This window comes from Lycorma delicatula, chromosome 3 (genome assembly GCF_047948215.1).
Source record: "Lycorma delicatula isolate Av1 chromosome 3, ASM4794821v1, whole genome shotgun sequence".
NCBI lineage: Eukaryota > Metazoa > Arthropoda > Insecta > Hemiptera > Fulgoridae > Lycorma > Lycorma delicatula.
Genome location: NC_134457.1, coordinates 81,067,371 through 81,088,729, shown reverse-complemented (window position 1 = coordinate 81,088,729; position 21,359 = coordinate 81,067,371). Strand labels below are relative to the sequence as shown.

The following is a 21,359-nucleotide window of genomic DNA, read 5'->3' as shown; positions in this document are numbered from 1 at the left end:
ATTCCTTGTATGGGGATTTTATTGATCTGTACCTTGACTTCCGATACATTTGGTTCAGGCTTCTGAGCCTTCACTAACATTTTTCTTCGAAGGCTTTTCTTTCATTTTCCTCCCTGGTCGAAGGCTCATTCCTTTGTGGTGTACAAATCTGTTTTAATAACATTGCATTGTTTCCGTGACAGTTGACACAGACAGATGGATCACTGCCCGGTTCATCAGGATGGAATGGCTCATCACAAACACAGATTTGCTTTCTCGTGGATCGCGCTGCTGCGTGTTTAAATTTCTTATTTCCTAATGGAAATTCTTAGACCGCATGGAGTCGAAATGAAAGAACGAACATCTAGTCTATGAAAGCCAACTTTAAACTTTTCTGGACACTTATGCTTATTGAACGTATCAGGACGTGCGATGCGGAGGGTACAACGCCGTTGTGACGTGTGTTCAATTCGTCGACGTGCAACAACTCTTTGTCGATGGAGTTCTTCTACAATTTCGTCTTGTATGAAGTTCAGCAAATCCTGGCATACAACTATTCCCGTAGGGTATTTAGCGTACCATGCGGTGCAACTTCAATGTCTACAAGTCCGATCTTCTTGACTGAATAGTCGAGACGATTGTAGGTCGTTGACGGTTTCAACAAACAGTCCCATAGCAGTCTTCCTTGTCTTCCTAACAGGTCCTTTTGCAGTTTCTGTGATCCGTCGAGTAATAACAAAAGGACTGATCTTAATAAATCCCCCTTCTTTCTTCGTTATCACCAAAAATTCGGTAACGCTTCAATACCCTTTGATCGAAACTTAGTTCGTTCCTTCTTTCCAACATCGCTAAACTCAACACTCTTCCTTCAGAGCAAGCTCACATCAGCACACTCAACCCAGTCTCCAACCCCCCGGGAGAAAGGATAAGCACTCCCTGTCTGCACTCCTCCCAACGTCGGCAAAAACAGATCACGGTTATGCCTCCTGACCACGCTGCAAGCAGCGAAATCAAAAAGCACTACCGCAGACAGCTCGGAACCGCCGATCCCATACTCCGCATGGCGCTTCTGAAAAATATACGACTTATTTTGGAACATAAGTAAACAAACCGTTCCATCCAGTGTTTAGATTAGATAAATCATTCCTAAGGTTTTTGATAAAATTCTTGTCTTATCTGTTCTACTATTTAGCCAAAAATCAACAATGATAAGAAAAATAACCAGTTCATAAATTAATAGTTTAATATTACCTTTTACGGTAAAATTGAATGAAAAATTTAATATTCGGTGTCGCCGTACCCAATCATTTTTGGTGAGTGAGCTTAAGGACATATGTCGATTTGTAACAAATGTTTAGCCGAATAAAGTGGTTTTTTACATCAATTCCAAACATAAATAGAATTAAGTAACTTTTATTTATGAAATTTATTTCAATATTTTCAGAAAAAATATTCTTAGGCAAAAATGTCTTGTAAATGTTTTTATCTATTTTTAATATTGATTGTGCTAAAATGATTATTTATAAAAACAATTAATTTACTGTACCATTCTTGTTCGTTGTATTCTTTTTTCAATGTTGTTTTTAATTATCTGTTTGCTGATTCAAATCTTTTTTTGCTTTCAGGTAAGTTTATATTTATGCCAAAATTAAACCTAATAAAAGCAACTACATACCATTACGTAAGTAAACGACATTAAAAATAATACTTTTTTAATTATTACCTGATGGAAATCTTTGGTTTATGTATCTTTTGTTGGTTTTTTTTCGGAGAAGTTGGGTCTTCGGTAGCAATCTTTTTACCAATGGGATATAGGTGATTTGCACGAGGTTTAGGTTTTTTACAAGATTGAAATTAAAGTATTATATTTTGAGATAGTGCTGTCAGTTGTTCTTCTAAAACACAGATACGTATGATAGAAATCATAAAACCGTATCTCTAATTTTTCTAAGTACGAATACTTCTTGATTGTTCTGTTTGAGTATAACCTGCTCGTATATCTTATTGGGTTGACTCCAGGCTGTAGTTAAAAGAAATGTATTGTTCCAATACTGAAGTGCGTTTGTGTTTGTAATATTTGCTATAGTTATCTTTAAAACGTTAGCTTACTAAACGATTAAAATTCTATGTATGAAATATATACTAATTAGAGTTGGCTAATTTTTGTGATATGATTTGTACTGAGTACGTCACATACTTGTTTATCTCCATAACCCATCTTCTTTGTAATTATTCGTAACGTGGTGATGGACAACACGTAGACTGACTGGGTTAATAAGTGGGCTTGTTTGGTTAAAAATTTCGTTCTTGTAAGATTTGAACCGACAGAACGTTCTGCAACATAAAAATAAAAGTGTGTTACTACTTAACTATCCCGGCGTAGTTTACATTTATTTAATTATTTTACAAATAATTATAAATAGAATTAATGCTAATATTGTATAACTCTTGAACTTGTTATGTTATTGGATCGTAGTTGTTAAATGGGGTTTTTTAAATAATCTTAAATCTGGATACGTGTATATTTGAGTGGTTGTATGTATTACCTCTTCAAAACAAATGTACAGAAAATAACATAGAGAAATAGACGTCGAAGATCTTTTATACATATGTTTTACTTCCATTCAGTGTATACTGACATTTGACTTTATAAATAAATGTTAGAAACAAATGAAACTTTTTTAAATTTAAACTTCATCTTTTATGTAATCGTGATGCTTTCTTTAAAATGTACTATATTAGATAGATTTCATAAGAAAGCTACTCATTGTAATGGGTACCGTGATTCGACATCCAGAAAATTTCAACATATCTTCTCGTTTCACATCCCCCAGAACCCAAATCCACTGTCAGTTCAAAAGTTTATGTATATATATATATTTTTTTTTTCACTTTCTTGTGGACACGATAACTGCCGTAATTTTGTGCCAATCACTTTCAAATTAATATATAATATATAAAGGCCCAAATCTCGGTCGAGTTACTGGAAATGGGGAGGCTTTTTTGAAAAAAAAAACAACAAAATATCGCTATAACTTTCTTATTAAGCAAAATATCGAATTCATTTAAAGTTCCTGCTATTCTTTAGACAAACGCCTAAAACTTATCTAAGTAAAGTTTTTTGTTATCACCAACCATTGGCCCAGGGGTTGGGAATATTGGCGTTTCGAAGACAGAAAAATCATACCTCCCTTTTATAGGCACAGTATCGAATCGGTTTAAATTGGTCGTTAGTCCTCTAAACATTATGTAAAACTTTTGTCTGAAATAAGTTTAGATATTACCAACCCTTAACGGCAAAGCATGACCTGGAATTGTATGAGATGGGGCTTATCGTATACTAAACATGTGATCTTTTTTCGCGTGTAACCATTGTTGCATTGAGTAAATTTGAAGTTTTTCTTAACTTTAAGGTGGAAATCTTTTTTATCCCCTACTTAGTACCGGTGAAATCTACATCCGTCTTCCGGCGTGCCGAAATAGATTTTGTTTTATGAATATTCATTTCTTATTTTCCCCCTTTAAATATTGTAATATAATTTACAAATTAGTTAATTTTTAATTTTAATTTTTTAAATTGTTAAACCAGGACTGAATTTAAGAACTGGAAATATGTTTTGTAACTATTAAATTACATTTTGTTTTGTTTTAGAATCTTTTTAAGCGTGAAATTACATTCATAATATTGTATACTGTAAGCCTAATTAAATTTCTCGGATCTTTCTATGGATAAGTCTTTCGCAGTAATATTTCAGGTTGTCCCTTTTATTAGCAATTGATATTAATATTAATAATATTTTCAGTAAGTAAAGTACACTGAAGTTAAAAATTCGGGTTTTAAAGGTAATTTTCTAAAGTGTAGATGATATTGCAGATTTTATTATTTCATTGTAATAATATTTGTTCAAACCCCAATTTGTAAAATGTTATTAACTTTATGTATGATTTATAAATTGGTAGCTTTATTCATAAATTAAGTAATAGATGTTTTTTCTCCACTAATATGTCAATATCAATGTTGTCCGCAAGCTAATCAACACTGTATTGAGGTAGATTAAAACTAGCGGTAATGTGTGTCGTAGCTAAGATTTACAGATAACACGTATAATTCATGTTATGTTATGTTACATCAATGAATAGATGCGCAGTTATTCACTTTTCAGAGGCTATAATGAAGGAGATGGCGAGTTATTATTGCTGTTAGGTTGGGAGAACCGGAAAGAAAATAAATCGCTTATATCTCCTTGTTTCTCAGCCTAAAGAAGAACGAAGGAACCACTGCTACGGATTGAACCGGTCCAGCCTGGATCCGGTTGAGGCGGATTGATCAAAGAGTGAAGAAAAGCTTCGTAACTTTCTTTGATCAATCCTCCTTTCCTAACTTTACAATTTAGGTCACTGTCAGCACATGTGACTCACTCCGGGGCGTGGGGATTTCATTGCACCCTCAAACAACTAGACCGCCTTGAAGCGCATTTCTGCTAAGCCGGAAGCCGTTAGCACCGAAAAGACTTCAGCGGAGGGAGTGAAGGATAATTACGCCGAGAACGGAGCACATATGCGACTAGTCTCCCAAGGTCAGCCCCAGTAAAACTTTTCATTCTGGTCTAAGGATCGGAATGCAATACACAATAATAAATAAATAAATAAACAAAATATAACCGCCATATAAACAATTACTCGCACGATTAAAAGAATTACATAGCAGCAAGGGACTTTTGTCCAGGCTGTGAGATTATTAGCTTCATAAATCTCCAGCTATCCTTGCATTTCGTTCCGTTCCGTTTCTCAGTCCTCTCATGATAAAGCTACCATGTTTGATTCTAAGCATAACTCTCACTTCAATCTTCAGTATCACCAACTTTCACAAATTGCATTTTTTCTTCTCTACAATAACTTAACGGATACTTTTTTTCTGTCATAATTATATAATATAAACGAACATAACGGTTTGTTTTGAATGATAACTGAAAAAACTATTTCCTAAAACTTTATTCAAAAAATTTTAGAAAAGTTTAATCTTTATGTAAATAATAGGATCTGTTTTTAAAAAATGGGCGTTTCACGGGGGTGTAAAATCGATGTAGTTCTAAATAGTATGAAACATATTTTCCTATGTTTTTTGTCATAAATTTCAGGAATGAAATGAGACTATTTAGGTTATCAAAAAAAATTTAAGAAACAATATAAGACTGCGTAAAATACTTTATCATTATACTGAATGTAATTATTAAACTTCATACTCATCGGCAATGATTTGAATAGAATAACGTAGCTAGAATAGTAGAGTTAAATATGAATATAAGATTTAAAATGACATCTTAATATTCCGTAGCATTTTAGTTTCACAGATTATAGCTAGAATAGCAATAGTAAAGGCGAACATACGGTAATCACGTAAAAAATGGGGTATCAGATTTTTTGCAAATCTTTACGTTTTAGGTTTTAGTTCATCTAGATCATTCGATCTCAAAGTGGGCGGAAATGCTCCCTTGTGGGTGCTGGAAGCCTTCAGGGGAGGCAGTAGAAGATTCATAGAAAATTGGGGGTGTTCAGGAGGTCTAGGAAGGCGATGACTGATTAAAATAAAAGGCAAAAATTATGTTTTCCTGTTATTTCAAACTAAAATTAAATACCTATACACTAGTACAAAAAAATAAAGGGACACCTATATTTTATAATAAAAAATTATTGTATTCAAACTACTTTTTTGCAACCAAGAGGCTTAGAGACGAATAAAAAAAATTAAACCTTAAATACTCTACTTTTTGACAGTATACACTTCAGATTTCAAAAATGATCAAGTTAAAAAAAATCGGTGAGAAATTGCTCTCATTTAAAATGTAAATTTCAACTCGGCAATAGGATACGCCACGTTTAAAAACAACAATTGCAGTTGCTGTTTTAAGAGCGCATCTTAAAAACAGCACTTGCAATTATTATTTTTAACAGATGGAAGTTTACAAATTTTGGGGGCACTAGAAAATTTTTGATTCTCAATGTGGGGCAGTGGGCGACAAAGTTTGAGAATCGATGATCTACATCAATAAAATATATGTATGTAGGAGCGTAGGTATTTGTGATGCACTGCTTTTGGCCCTTTTATGATAGGTAACCAAACCGATTTTTTTCAAATTAGCTCAAATATTTCGATACATGGGGCTTTGATTGTTAATCTATTAAAAAATTCGTTGAAGGGTGGTGCGATATCGGCAAAAAAAAGGATATATACTTCAGAGGAATTTTACGGAAAACTTTATTGAAGCAAATTTTTTACCTGGCAGGATATTTTTAGTGAGAAGGTTGAGTTGGCTGGGACGCGTGGAACGGATGAACGACGGTAGGGATGTGAAGGATGTTTATAGAGGAGATTCTGGGAGGTCAGATTGAGCGAGTTGCCAAGGAGGCGATGGATTTTTGGTGAGGGTGAGTGTTAGAGGATGAAGATTACGTAAAAAACGATTATATTTTGCTATTGGAAATTAAAATTTCCGTAAATGTACTTAAGGTATACTTTTTTATTTATTATTGATTATTTATTATTAAAATATTTTGTAACTAATAATCTTGTAATTAATAAAGTAATTTAATTTAAGATTATCATTATGTATTTTATTTTATGTTCGTTTGATAACATGGAGTTTAAAGAGTAAATTTTTAAAAGAATCTTATCTACAAAATTAATATTTATATCATGAGTTATAATTATTATTAAGTTTATCATAATAATCAAGACTTAATTTTAATTTTATTATTCGCCAAATTTGTTTATTTTTATGTGTACGTTAATGTGTTAGTATTATATTAAAATTATTAATTGTTTTAGGATTAGGATTTTTAAAAAAATTATTTAATCTGTTTTGTACAATTAAAACCTATTAGAACAATTTTATAAAATTAAAACGTATTAGGACGATAACGTGCAAGTTAGTTGTATTTACAAGCTATGGTACTATAGCAGCGTATTATTGGTGTTTACAAATTTATAGTTAATTATAATCTTATATAACATTTAAAAAAGTTTGTAAAAATCATTACAAATTATCAACGATTTCGTGATTTAATTCTAATTTTTTTTTAATTTTTCCTTTTTCATAATAATCGTAAACTAGTCTAATTTTTGTTGTTGAAATTCACATATGAATTTGTTAAATAAAATTTTAAATTAATTATTGTTTGTTATTAAACATTTTTAAGTAGATTATCTAAGTTCAATAAATTATAATTTTTCTTTTAGATTTTAAGTATCGGTTTATTGATATTAATCAATGAAAATAAGAGTTTTAATCCTTATCTCCATAAATTTCATATATAATAATTATTATTTATAGTTTATTTTTAACCATAGGTCATAGAGAGTCTGGATTTCATTTATATTGCCGTATTTACCTACTTCATTAATCATGACTATTTAGTGTTTAATATTATGGAACAGTTTTTATTAGGTAGATTTCAAAAGAAAGCTACTTATTGTAATCGGTACCATGATTTGACTTCCGGAAAATTTTGACATATCTTCGCGTTTCACGTCCCCCAGACCCTAAAACCACCGTCAGTTCAAAAGTTGAAATATACTTTTATATATACACTCGTATATCTATATATTTCATTTTCTTGTGGACACAGTAAGTGCCGTAATTTTCCGCCAATCGATTTCAAATTGATACATAAAATATAACGACCCAAAATCTTGCTGGAGTTTGTTAATGGGCAAAATCGGACCATGTGGGTGGAAATGGGAGAGCTTTTTCGAAATAACAAAATATTGATATAATTTTCCTATTATGTAAAATATCGAATTCGTTTAAAGTTCCTGCTATTCTTTGGATAAGGGTTTGAAACTTATCTAAATAAAGTTTTTTGATATCGCAAACCGTTGCCCCAAGGAATGGGAAAAATGGGGTTTCGAAGACAAAAAAATTATACCTTCCTTAATAGGCACAATATTGATCGCATTGGTCGTTAGTCATCTAAACATTACCTAAAACTTTTGTCTGAAATATTTTTTGATATGACCAACCCTTACGGCCAGGGGCGACCAAAATGTTGCTGTAATTGTAAGACGATGGGGTTTGTCGTATGTTAAACATGTGAAACTTTTTTCACTTGCAACCGTTTTCGTATTTAGTAAATTTTAAGTTTTTCTTAACTTTAAGGTGGAAATCTTTTTTATTCTCTACTTAGCTTCGCCGAAATCTACCTCCATCTTCCGGCGTGCCGAAAGGGATTTTTTTTAATATTGTAGCTACTAATAACTAAAAAAGAAATTGTTCCTATTTCTCATAATATTTTTATTAAAGAAAAGAAAAGTTTCTGAAATGACCATACACCACTTTTGCATTTCCAATTTATTTATAAATAACCCACCGGTTTGGTCTAGTGATGAACTTGTCATCGCAAATCAGCTGATTTTTAAATCGGGTGTTCTAAGTTTCCTAGCAAAGGAAGATAACTGCCATAATTTGTACGGATTTGAACTAGATCCACTAGGTCGTGGATACTGGTGTTCTTTGGTGGTTGGGTTTCAATTAACCTCACATCTCAGGAACGGTGGACCTGAGATTGTACAACACTACACTTCATTTACATTCGTACATATCGTCCTCTGAAGTTATACCTTACGGTGGTTCCGGAGGCTAAACAGAAAACAGTAGAATTTATTTATAAATGTTAATCGCAGTTTACCTGTTTGAAAAAAAAAAGAAAATTGTAATGAATTATTATCCGTAGAAGCAAATTTTTAATCGATTGGTGATGTATTATTTTATATCATTTAATATAGCCGAATATATGTGTTTCACTGAGAAGTTAATTTACGTACATAATTCAAAGAAAATCCATCCTTCATCATACATTAATCATAGGAATATTAAAAAGAAAGTACTAAATTATTTTAGGATGTTATGAGAAAGAATTTTTGTATTATATAGAATTGCGTCACAGTTAACGAGGAAGAACATTTCCTCGTTGTTATTATACTGCTTTAGATAAGCATCCTTAGGAAGTTTTAAGTTTTAAATTTGTTTCTAAAAATTCGTATACGGTAAAACGAATATTTAATGTTACTTTTCTCCTTAAGTCCAGTTTACCCTACCAGGATTAAAGTAAAAGCAAAGTTGAAATATGTTTTCATATATGAATGGAGGGTTCGGTGTTTATTTACAAAATACGGTAAAAGCTGCTACGTCTGCCGCATCCGGGAGAAGCTTGTTGCCGATTATTAAAACATGCACGTTTCAGGATATCTGAATAAACATTTTTGTAGGCATAAAACATCGTTATGTGTTTTCGTTTAATAACTACAAATTATCATCGAATTAAATTCGTCTATAAAACGGAATTTTGTCGCGTGTGAAAAATTTGGATCGACTCGGAATTTCGTTGATGACCGGCCATTGATAACGTATCACGTCCCCGTGGAGATAGTCATTAATCAATGCATTCATAAAAATACTTAATTTTTTTTTAATATTTTGTAACAATTTTATTGACCAAAAAAAAAACAGCATGTTAATGTAATAAATTTTTCCGTTAAAAAAAACCTTTGTAAGAATACTTTGCATAATTAAAATACAGTCGGCAAATCAATAGTGTTTTTAAAAGATATTGATTTTTTTATTTTATTTGTGTGATAACGGAAACCAGCTAACCAGAAGTAGAGGTTAACCGCTTATCTTTTCCTTTCTATATTTCACTTCTTTTCGATATTTACTGCAGTAAAGTTAAACGAAACAATTGTGTTTATATAAAATGAATGCAATTAAAAATTAAAGAATATTTATTTAAAAAATGCTGTTTAAATTTTTCTTGTTGTATACAGAATAAAGCCATTTATACTTTATTCATTTTACGTTCTTTAATTTTTGATACAGCGTTATGAAGATATCGATCTCGAGTTTTTAATAATATATTTGACCTTAAATTTTATATTTGTACATCATGAATGGATATAAATGTGACAATGCATTTTATCAACAATGTTTGATTTAATTAAGAATGCATAATGGCATCGTTAATTAAATTAAAATTAAGCATCCGTTGCCGTACAAATAAATAGTTGAAAAAGTTTTTATTTTACTTGGTTATCATTTTTGATCTAAAAATTAAATATCTTCCATTAAGCGTCATTATAATGGGTTGGTTAATTATCCATGCAGTTTATTAAAAACCTACTTATTGTTCAACGCAATTATGACCTATATTACGTTATTTTATTTTACAGTTGTGATATTTCATTTACTCGTAATAATAGAGTTTTAATATTACGATATTTGAGCTTATCATTTATATTGTAGATGATTTATTATTATATTCTGCAAAGCGGTTTTATATTAATAAAAGCTGTTGTAATTTAAATTTTAAAAAATAGAATGTACTTTAAATTTTTAAGTTACCTTATATCATTTTCATATTAAAAAAAAAATTTAAACGTATTTAATTTTTTTACACTAATCCCGGAGAAAAGTTAGTTATTTGAAAAAGTGTATTTGGATTGGAGAAAATATCGTCCGCTGTTTTTATAAAATCATCGTATTCTCATTGTCAAGTGTTTGGTGTTTAAAACGAATGTTTAAATATGAAATCAAAAGTACAATAAAAATATGGATGAAAAATACTATTTTTACACGCTTTTCTATAGCTCACAGCGATTCAACTGTGGCCTCAAATCTTGCAACCTTAATTGAACTCATTTCCTGCCGTAATACAGTGGTGAAATTTTGCACAGCGACGTAAGAAGGCTGACAGTACAATATTCCATTGTTAATTTCATATATGCTATATTTTATATATATATATGTATATGAATATGTTTATATAAAATACAAGGGAACACCTGGTGGAAGGGAGCTGAATCGATAAGATGTAGCTATCGATCCGATTGATTTTGACTGTCGATATAGTATGAAGAGATCAGGTTGCTGTTGAAGCGGATTTTAATATACCTAATGTAAATCTACCTTCTAAAATTTATCTGATTTATTTTTAAATAACTGGTGTCATTTATAATTATGGAAATTAATTAATGTAAAATAAAACTGGGAATAAATATTGTTTTTGTTTGCTAAAGGATTAAAATCAAATAAAGACACTTTCCTGTCAGTTTAGATACTTATACAATTAAAAAAGAAAATGTGGTAAAGTTAACCCTTTACCAAGAGATTTTATAACTTGTAGGAATTTAATTTGTTCAAATATGATTTTAAATAGCTCAGTCCTGTGGAGAAAAAAAATGGAATGATATAATTCCAATAAATGTAATAATTTACTAATAATATAATAATTTTATTTAATTATCACTAAAAGTAGAAAATTAAAAAAATATGATTAAATACCTGGTTCTTTTTTTTTAACAAAAACAAACCAATCAATTCGTACTAAAAAGTACGAATTATACATCTTAAAAGCAATTGTATTTTCAAGAAGATTACTTCTAAACAAATGCTCTATTTATGCATGATTAAAACGAAAAGCATGTGGGGCGCGCTCTAATAAAGTGGTTGTGTATACGGAAGCGCGCCCCACGCTTTTTTTTAGATATGCAAAAATTAACATTATTTTAAAAGTAATTTTCTTAAAAACAAAATAATCTTTTTACTTTTTAGTATGTGTTTTGTTTTGTTTTTGTTATTTTATTTATATTTTTGTTGAATAAAACATGTTTTTAATAAAAAAAAATTTTTATTTATTTAATTTTATTAATTTCTTTTTTCAACCTAAAATTTAACAATTTGAATTTATCAGTAAAAAATATAAAAATTACGAAAACCATTTTTGTTTATAACTTATACAAATGTGAAGATTATAATAAATTTTACAAGTAATAATTAAAAATTAAAGTAGGTCGTTTTGAAAAAGAAAAAAAAGATTTGTGGTTGTTAAAAGGGAAAATCTGAGAGAATTAAATACAACCAATTCATTTTGACCTTCTGAAGATCAAAATAAAAAATCAAATTAATAATTTTTAATTTTAAATAAAGATTTTACGTAATTAAAATTGCGTTTGTAAAATTTCGAAAATTTATTTATTTAACCATAATCTGGCTCCAGGAACAAAATTGTATGGTTATCTATAATTATTGGTCTAAATATCCAAATGTAAACATTATTTGTTTGAATTCTTATCGTTATACGGCAAAAAATTAAATTAAATGTGTTTTTAAACATAAAAAACAATAATAATAATCTTTCATAAGACTAACGAGTGATATTCCAAAATCACCGTACACTACAATGTTCTTGTAATGTATCAGAGGATACAATATTTTAATAAATAAATAGAGCGTACATTTATTTCAAATAATTTTTAATTAAAACATCTAAACTAGATTTAAGGAACTATATATAAATTCAGCCGAGTTTATCCATATAATATTTCTACACCTAATCACAATATTTAATAATGCAAACAAAAGCCGTTGTTATATATTAACTATATATACAATTTTTAAACCTTCTAAAGAAATCTTATCTATATGTATTCGTGAAATTATGCGGACCTTTATAATATCAATTTGTCAATTGATAATGCCACACCTCCAATAATGACCCCACTCACACTATATACACATATATAATATATATATATATATATGTTTATTATACATATACTAATGGAAATCTAAAAAAAATCGTTTATAACAATTTTTAATTTCCTTTGAATATGTTTTTGTTTTAAAAAAATATGCAAAGGAAATTAAAAATTTCCTTAAAAAAACAGGACGGCCAGTCCTGGTCCCCAACTGAACGATTAAATATCCTATTAGAATGTATTGGAAGCTAATAATTTTCTTTTAATTTTTGTTGCCTACGGCAAATTTTATTTTTGTTAATTAATTTTATTTTTGTTTTTACATATTTAGTTTTCGTAATAAAAAAAAAGTCTTTATATCTGCTAATGGTTAGATGATAATTTAAAATTGTATATTATATTATAGGCTTACATATATTTTAATTTAATAATTAGAATGTTTTTAGTCAAATGCTAACTAAGAAAAAATAAAGACCACGTATTTTAAAATAAGCATTAATATAGTTTGAATATTGAATTTATATTTAAAATTTTAAATATTTGTGATTGAAGCGTCGAACTCTTCGTGTTTGTTACTTGTACAAGATTTTATTACTTAAATATTTATTATAATTTTTGTTCGGATATTGAAAATTATGTACTTTTTTTAGACTTGTCGAAGATAAGTACGGTGTTACTTTTCTTAGCACGGTGGGATTGGGGGTGAAATTGAATTTTCTTTACGTTTTGAGGTATAAAGAGTATGAAAATACCATTCACTTAAAATGTGATTTCCTTACATAGGTGTATATATATATATATATATATATCAATTTCATGTATATGTATGTATATATGTAGTCCAATTTCACTGAAATTTATGTATGCTGTAGTAGTGTGTCTGAAGTTGGACATGCGAAAATTTGATGAAGGTTTATTTGTTCCTGAGTTACGTTCAATTTAAGGTCGACAACAGATAACATAATCTCGATTTGAGGTATTTTTTTTTTATCGGATGTTGGGATCGGGGAGTGAAAATGAATTTTCTTTACGTTTTGAGGTGTAAGATATGAAAATGCCATTCGTATCAAACATTTTGTGGCTCGAAAATCTTGAAAACTACTCAATAAATTTCACTGGCAATTTAAATATGATCTAGTAGTGTATCTATCTGAAGTTGTGCATATGAAAATTCGATGAAGATTTGTTAACTTTTTCTTCCGTTACGCTCAGTTTAAATCGACAACAAAATTTTTATTGTTATTTTTCATAAGCGCTTATGCAGTGAGTCTTAGGTTCTGTGAATTTAAACTTAATGGTTGTGTGTAGGGTCTACTCGTTATTTTCAATTATTTCATAAAATTATGGTTGTAATAATTTAATTTCTTACAAAATCAGAAAATGTATTTAGTAATAAGTTAATAAAAAAATTACCTCTTAGTTTTCTTATTTAATTTTTGTTTTATATATTTCTTTCCAAAAATTATAAAAATAAAATAATGAAAAGTTATTCTTCTTGCGCATAACTGCGCAAGAATTTTTTTTTCATATTTTTGTATTGTATTAAGATTTTATTACTTAAATATCTATTATAGTTTTTATTCGTATAATTAAAATTTTCCATATTTTTTATTTCGAGTGTAGTATTTTTTTTGAAGTGCGGAAGGTACTTAAACATACTTAAGTGTAATTTATTATTAATAAATAGTATAATTCGTTAATAAGCGTTAAGAACCGCTATATAAGCACGATCACAATTTGTGAAGTGATATCGGGTTATCTAAATATAGTCGTTTATTAAATTTATTCGTCGATAAAAATATTTAATTGTTATTAATAAATATTACTAGACGGTAGGTAAATTATTAATATAGTATGTAATATGTATGCGTTTTATTTATCAATGGGCTAGTATTCTATGTGGTGGGGATAGAGTAGGCTAGTAGGGAATGTTGGCTTCTAGTCGGTGAATGAGTTGGCAGCCCTGACCTGAGGGCGAGAGTGACCGAAGGGTACCGAAGTTCAGGGTCGAGGCTCTGGCTGGGTGGGGCGGCAAGAGCCAGCGACAGTCTGCACTCTGCAGCATCCTTCGCTACGAGATGTCGTGATTCGATTTTAATTTAATTCAAAATGTTTCAGTGTATTGTTCAGCAACGCAACGGATGGAATAGAAGTAGTCCTGAATTAAAAGATGTTTATCCAGGTATTATAATTTTTACGTGTTTTTTTATATTATAATAATTAATTATTCCAATGATTAGGGTAGTTGTGATAAATCCCCGTTATTTATTTATTTTTAAAACATTTGATTTTCAAAATAACTAATATTGTTTATTTTAATGATAATTATCAATAAATAATGATACAAATTTTCCACTTTTCATTAAAAATAATGGCATCATCTTGGCCTAATGTTTAGATGTAGCGTTATCATATATTATCAGATTTTAATCTTGAGTTCAAATTTTATATATATATAATTTTTTTTTGTTATACGTTAGTGGAAAATTAATACTAAAAATTTTATCTTATAACGAATGAATAAATAAATAAAAATATTCATTTTGTAATATTTTATAAATCTACGACTGAAAGATTGTTTTTTATGTATCGGTGTTTGTTACGTTTTGTTGATTACACTTCCTGAATTTCTACGTGAATTCACTTTTTTTATGAATGGTTTATTATATGGTTATTATGGTTTCGTCTTGTTTAGCTCATAGATACTTTAAGAAGAAGTCAATACGTTATTACCTCGTTTATAGTTAAGTTTTTACTTTCTTTCATGTAAAATAATTGTTGAAATTATCGACTTAACGGGATTTTAATCGTAATGTTATTATTACTATTACTATACCTAGTTACAATATTTTCATAAGTGTTCTTCTCATATTTGGTTTTTAATTCAATTGGTTTTTATGTTAAGGGGCAGATATTTGCAAATAAATTTTTAATTTGACGATGTAACTATAGTTTTTGTAAATTCGTATTTACTTTTTTTTGTATAAGACTAAGGTTAGATCTTTGGTTCTGTAGTTAATTATAACGTTGTACTACCGTAAGGAACGTTGTAACAGAACTGTCTCTTTTAACGTTTGTTTAACTTAGCTTTGTTTTATTTTTGGTATTTTTATAACCGGCCGGCTGCTTACATCCTTCGTCTCGGCTGTTAAATTTTGTAGTAGACGCGTACTATAGCAGGCATAGTCATCAATCGATTTCCGCTTCTTTACAGTTAGTGACAGAAACGAGGGGAGTAAATTGCTTGCTTTCTTTCCCCATTCGTTCTGTTATATCCACCACATCAGATCCTTTTTGCCTCTCTTTTTCCATTGCAACCCCTCTTATTTTGCCTCGTGTTCTTTATTATTTTATGAGTAATAAGTCTGTGTGTTCAATGTAGTGAAACTTTAAATACGGTCTATTATGTATGAAGTAGTGCTCGTTTAAGTAATCATTATTGTTATTCGAATTATAAATTCGATTTTATGATTATCCTGTGATGTATTGCTTATTATTTAAATCTGTAAACAAATCGATTATTGATCAAGTTTTTATTTCCTTTAAAACAGACTCTCAGGACGAACACTAGCTCTCATGGGGGTGTCGATCGTATTTACCATGTTGTTTGAAAAGTTTATTTTTAAATTGAAAGTGTGTATAATTAAAAAACGAATATGCAGTACATATAATTTTTAGCATTACAATGAAATCTATTTTCAGATGTATTAAGAATTAATTAAAAATTACGAAAAAAGAAGTTGCCTAAATGCAACTGTTTTTACTTTTTAAGGTACGAAAATTAATATGTACTAAACTGCATTAGATTTGTGTTCTTTGTAATTATTACTTGTAACTTTTGGGAAACTTCAATTTTGATTTCATTTTCATTTCTAATAACTTTTAAGAGAGTTCTGAAAAAATAGCGGTATTTGTTTACGTTTTTTAAAGAGAACATCAGTTGGTAAAAGATTCTCTGATTTTAAAATTATTAATTCTTTTGAGGTAATTATATACTGTGTAGTTTACGCTGATGTAACTCGGGTGAAAAGCGTTTCCGACGAAAATTTCAATTGTAACGAATAGCTTATGTCCCAAATAATATATATTCCACATTTCCTAAAAATCAGAGATGAGTCCGTAACTGTATATAATTACAGTTTTTTGAGTAATCTGTTAATGAAGTACTTGATAAATATTTTTAAACGTATAACTAAATTTTGTCTTGTATAACTTTATTTTTTCAGTTTGACTGGTTTATTGCACTTCTGTAATTTGTTTCTAGTCTTTGTCAGTCTTTTGGCCTCACTATACCTCATACATCCTTAATTATATTTCTCATATATTGTAATTTATATCGTACTTTATTGTTTTTTATCCTCTACACTTCTTTTAAGAAATAAATTCACTAACCTTAAATATATTAATATATAACTTTTCTTTTTTTTTTAAATTTATTTTATGTTTAACATTTTTGTTTATTTATTATTATAATGATGATATACACCTAATATCATTTTGAAATTCGAAGTATTTTCATTCAGAAATTCCAGAAATTGGAATTATCCTTAATTACAATATTTTGTCACTCACATTTCTATTCTTTGATCACCTTTTAACAAAACCTTTTTTGTAAAAAGCCTCATTATTTGTTTTTCAATTAATCGTAGTCTTTAGGTTAATTAGTTAATAAGAACATTTGATGTAATTAAAAAAAAGTGAAACCCTTAATAGTAATCGATCAATTTACACTTTTTAGGGTGTTACTTGTTTATTTGCTAGGCAATTTGTGTCATGATAAACCTATAAAGTCGTGCATAATCATTCTTTGCTCTTACATTACGGTAAATCGTTGATTCTCAAACTTTTTCGCTCACCGCCCATATTGAGAATAAAAAATTTTCTAGCGCCCCCCAAAATTTTTTTAAACTTACTATCTGTTAAAAATAATAATTACAATTACTGTTTTTAAGATGCGCTCTTAAAAAAACAGCAATTGCAAGTATTGTTTTTAAACGTGGCATATAAAAAATGATTGTAATCAAACTGTTTTAATTTTGCAACCAAAGGACTTAGAGAGACGAATAAAAAAAAAATTAAAGCTTGAGTACTCTACATTTTGACAGTGCACTTCAGATTTTAAAAAAATCATCAAATTAAAAAAAAAAATCAGTGGGAAGTAAAATTTTAAAAATTTGAAAGTTTTTCTTTGTGCTTTTTCGAGCGTATGGTAGAAACGAAATTTTTTTCAGTAAACTGCATTAAAATCGTTTAAACCAAGATTTTAGCTTTATTTCTTTTTTTTTTGTGTTTGTCTATGATATTTTTGAACCGAAATATTCTACTTTAAAGAGAAAAGGCCACTTTTGTCTTTAATGCTGCATTTCTCTCGATCTAAGCAACGTACTGAAACAAATAAATATGGAAATTAAAAGGTTTTGATCTTTCATCCATAGACAGCCTGAAAGCTCCCAATTTTCTGTGGGCCGAAGGCCTCCAGCGCCCAAAAGGCGCACTTATTGCCCACTTTGAGAACGAATGCGTTAAATGTATTTATTATATCCTTTAATTTGACTATCTGTTTTCCATTAGCAAAAATAGCTGAGTGCCTGAAAATTTAAAATAAATTAACCTGATGAAAAAATTTTAATTATTCATTTCGAAGAGGTTCAGTTTAATCGTGTTTCTTTTTATAAAAATGTAATGTTTTATTAAAATAAAAATAAATTATGGTTTCGTACCTGATTTATTTTGTTAGTTTTCAGTAGAAATTTGTAATAGAAGAAATAAATAAAAAATTAACCTCGCCTTAAAATTAATATGGAGAGAATGCTGATTTTACAATATTTAAAAAAAATTGGGAGTGCTTGCCAATTTTAAAATAAAAAACATTGAGAGAACTTAAAAAAACATTAGTTAATATTCGTAACACCTGTGTAGGTATTTCCGGTCTTGAGAATTCCGACAAAAGGCATATGCTTTCCCTTTTCTTTTTAAAAAAGTAATAACAATTCGGCTTTCGATACATATTTTGATATATTATCGATTGCAATATGGAATTTTAATTAGTTTTAAAAAAACTAAAATTGCTTAAATTAAATTTGCTTATTTTTTAATTGTTCATTTTAAGTAAGAGTGATGTATACTGTTTGTATAACTATCACTGGTAGTTTGGTGATGAAACCTTTTAATCTCTTCATTCTTTTTAGATGTTGGTTAATTTTTTTAAATCTTTCTGTTCAATCTTTAATGTTGTATTTTGTTTTCCTGGAGTACCCGATCATATGATACTTCTCACCCTCTCTCACACTCTCTCTCTCTCTTGTATGTGTGTGCGTTTTGTTTTGTTTATGCTCTATATAAGTATCTTTACTTATGATTTTCTAGAACGTATTCACTTAAATTTCATTTTTTGTTTCTCAGAATTTATTTTAACAAATAATATTAATATTATATATCCTGATAGTGTAGGCCATGCGTATTTGAACCGGAAATACTGTGAAATATATTTCTTAATCTAAATTTCCAGTAATTAAGTAATGGAGTCTTATCGTGTCATCATTATCCTACTTATTAAAACTATTAAATTAGGAATTTTTATTGTGAGATATCATTTTAGGGTAATATTTTGCCAGAGAATTTTAAAATTCATAAAATTATTATAAAATGTAAAATTTGTTTGGAATAAACCAAACAAATATGAGGGGGCTTTTTCTATTCCCTTAAACTAATACAGTCATCATTTTTTATTTGCTTCTGTCGATTTATAATTGTTCCGAAATAATTATTTGATTTTTATAAGATTTCTACTCATTATTTTACCTTAAAACTTTTATTTAACCGGTATTAATGAAGGCAAAGTACTAACCAATATTATGACTTTAAAAAAACAAACCAAATATAAAACAGTTGTTTAAATTTATTTTTTTGAATTATATTAGACGATTTGTTCATATATCTGATGAACTATTATCGACATTGATAGACGACCTTTATTGGTTCCGATTTCTAAAGATGAATTTCGTGCTGTTTGGTAGGATGATGATCGGTTAACAATCAAAAGTAGCGTTTAGTTAAATATTTGTATATATTATTAACGGTTCTTTAGCGATTTCAATTTGTGATTTTATTTCAATCGCTGTTAAAAATATGATTCATTCTTTACCCAGTCTCGATGTACCCAAGGGAGGCGATGAACATGATCATCCTTAAACTTCAACGTATTCCAATATTTTAAAACCTTTCCAGAATTTAATTATTTTATTTAAAATAACACAAAAGAAAGGTTCGATTTTTGTGTTGTTACATAGAAATTGTTAAACTATTTATTAACTCGAGTCGTTTTTCATGAATGAAAATCTTATCCGGACCAGTTTCATCAGACAGTGAAACCGGTTGACCAGTTAACATTATTATTTATGTTTACATTTACTATTTACATTTAGTTTACATTTATTATTATTATAAAATGTGTTAATACCTGTATCAGGTACAATTGATAATAATTCCTATTATAAAGGTATAAACTTGTTGTAGTTCAGCGTTTATGAGGTATACAATACCAATAGGTATACAGTTATGTTATTATTAGACTGTTATTATTTCTTGAACATGTTAGTTTTTAGGTAAAAAGGTTTTGAATACCTTAGCTTCAAGTACGTGTTAATCATATTTTAAAGGTATAACTCGTCATTTTCCAACCTGTTAAGTTAATAAATAAATTTACAGGGAAGAACAGTAGTTTTTTTGAAAACCTGTTACAAAAACGTCTTTGTTTATTGGGTCAAGTCATCAGTGAATGTCGTGTTGTAAATGGTGAATTGTATTGTTGAAAGACTAATCTTTTAGTAATTTAAACTTTCGCAGTTCTTATTAAAATATTTTATTTATTATTATTCATTTTTACTTCGTTGTACGAAGTAAAGGAAGATTGTGATCGCGAAAAATCTCGGTTTTCAGATTTCAACGGAAATATCCATTTTGACCATCTCTGAATCCATTTTTACTAGTTTTGGCGTACCTCCCCTTTTGATTGCAGTCGACTGTTCCAGAATTGTAAAAAAAAACCCAAAATCCAAAAAAAAATTGGATTTTGCTTTTTTTCTTAACTGCAATAATAACCCCTCATTGACACCTTTTCAACGATATATCATAAGTGGTATTTCTTTCATTGGTTCCAGAGTTTTAGTCAAATGGCATTTTAATTAATGAAATACGTATTTGGATATTACAAGGGTAAGGCACATCAGTTCGAATCCGACATTTTAATTTAAATATATTGATTTATTAAAATTATTAACCTCTGATTATAAAAAAAATTACGATAAATAATAATTCAATAATAACAATAAAACAAAGTGAAAAATATCAGAAATTATTAATGAAATAAAATTGTACGTACTTTTAAAAAAAATGTGTATATTTAATTTAATAGGCATACAAAGAAAGTACGTGGTGTCACATCAGATTTTTTAAAAGTAAAATTTATTCTGAATAAAAAATAAATGTCGAAAATTTGTCATAAGAGGGACCAAATTTTTTCATAAGTGGGACAGTTTTAAATTAAAAAAAATTAACTAATACACCGAAAAAATTATCTTTATATAGAATCTCTGGTAGATTATTTACCTTTGTTGATAACAAATATTAAAGCAATATAAAACAGGGTTTAAATTCGTGCCAAATTTGAAATGTGAAGGTAAAGAAAACAGGTTAAAGTAGAAAAACCTGAAATTAATAATAATTCGTTTAAGAATTGTTTTTTGTTTCAATTTTTAACTAGAAAACTAAATCAGATTTATATCAGGGATATATTTAAAGAAAAAAATATTTATGAGTAGTTTATTATTGTGATTTTTTTTTATTCTGCGCC

The 21,359-nt window shown here is 28.7% G+C and overlaps 1 protein-coding gene across 4 annotated transcripts in view; it reads left to right on the top strand.

The window, feature by feature from the left end:
- LOC142321733 (SLIT-ROBO Rho GTPase-activating protein 1-like) overlaps positions 1-21,359 on the top strand; it is a 478,347-nt gene that overhangs the window by 213,868 nt on the left and 243,120 nt on the right. Inside the window, exon 1 of one of the 4 annotated variants that reach the window (XM_075360057.1) lies at positions 14,544-14,690. The exons of the other annotated variants lie outside the window; for them this stretch is intronic. Within the exon in view, the coding sequence (XP_075216172.1) occupies positions 14,618-14,690 (73 nt within the window). The 5' untranslated portion in view covers positions 14,544-14,617. Of the gene's footprint in view, positions 1-14,543; positions 14,691-21,359 lie in introns of those variants that run through there. 4 annotated transcript variants of the gene reach the window in all.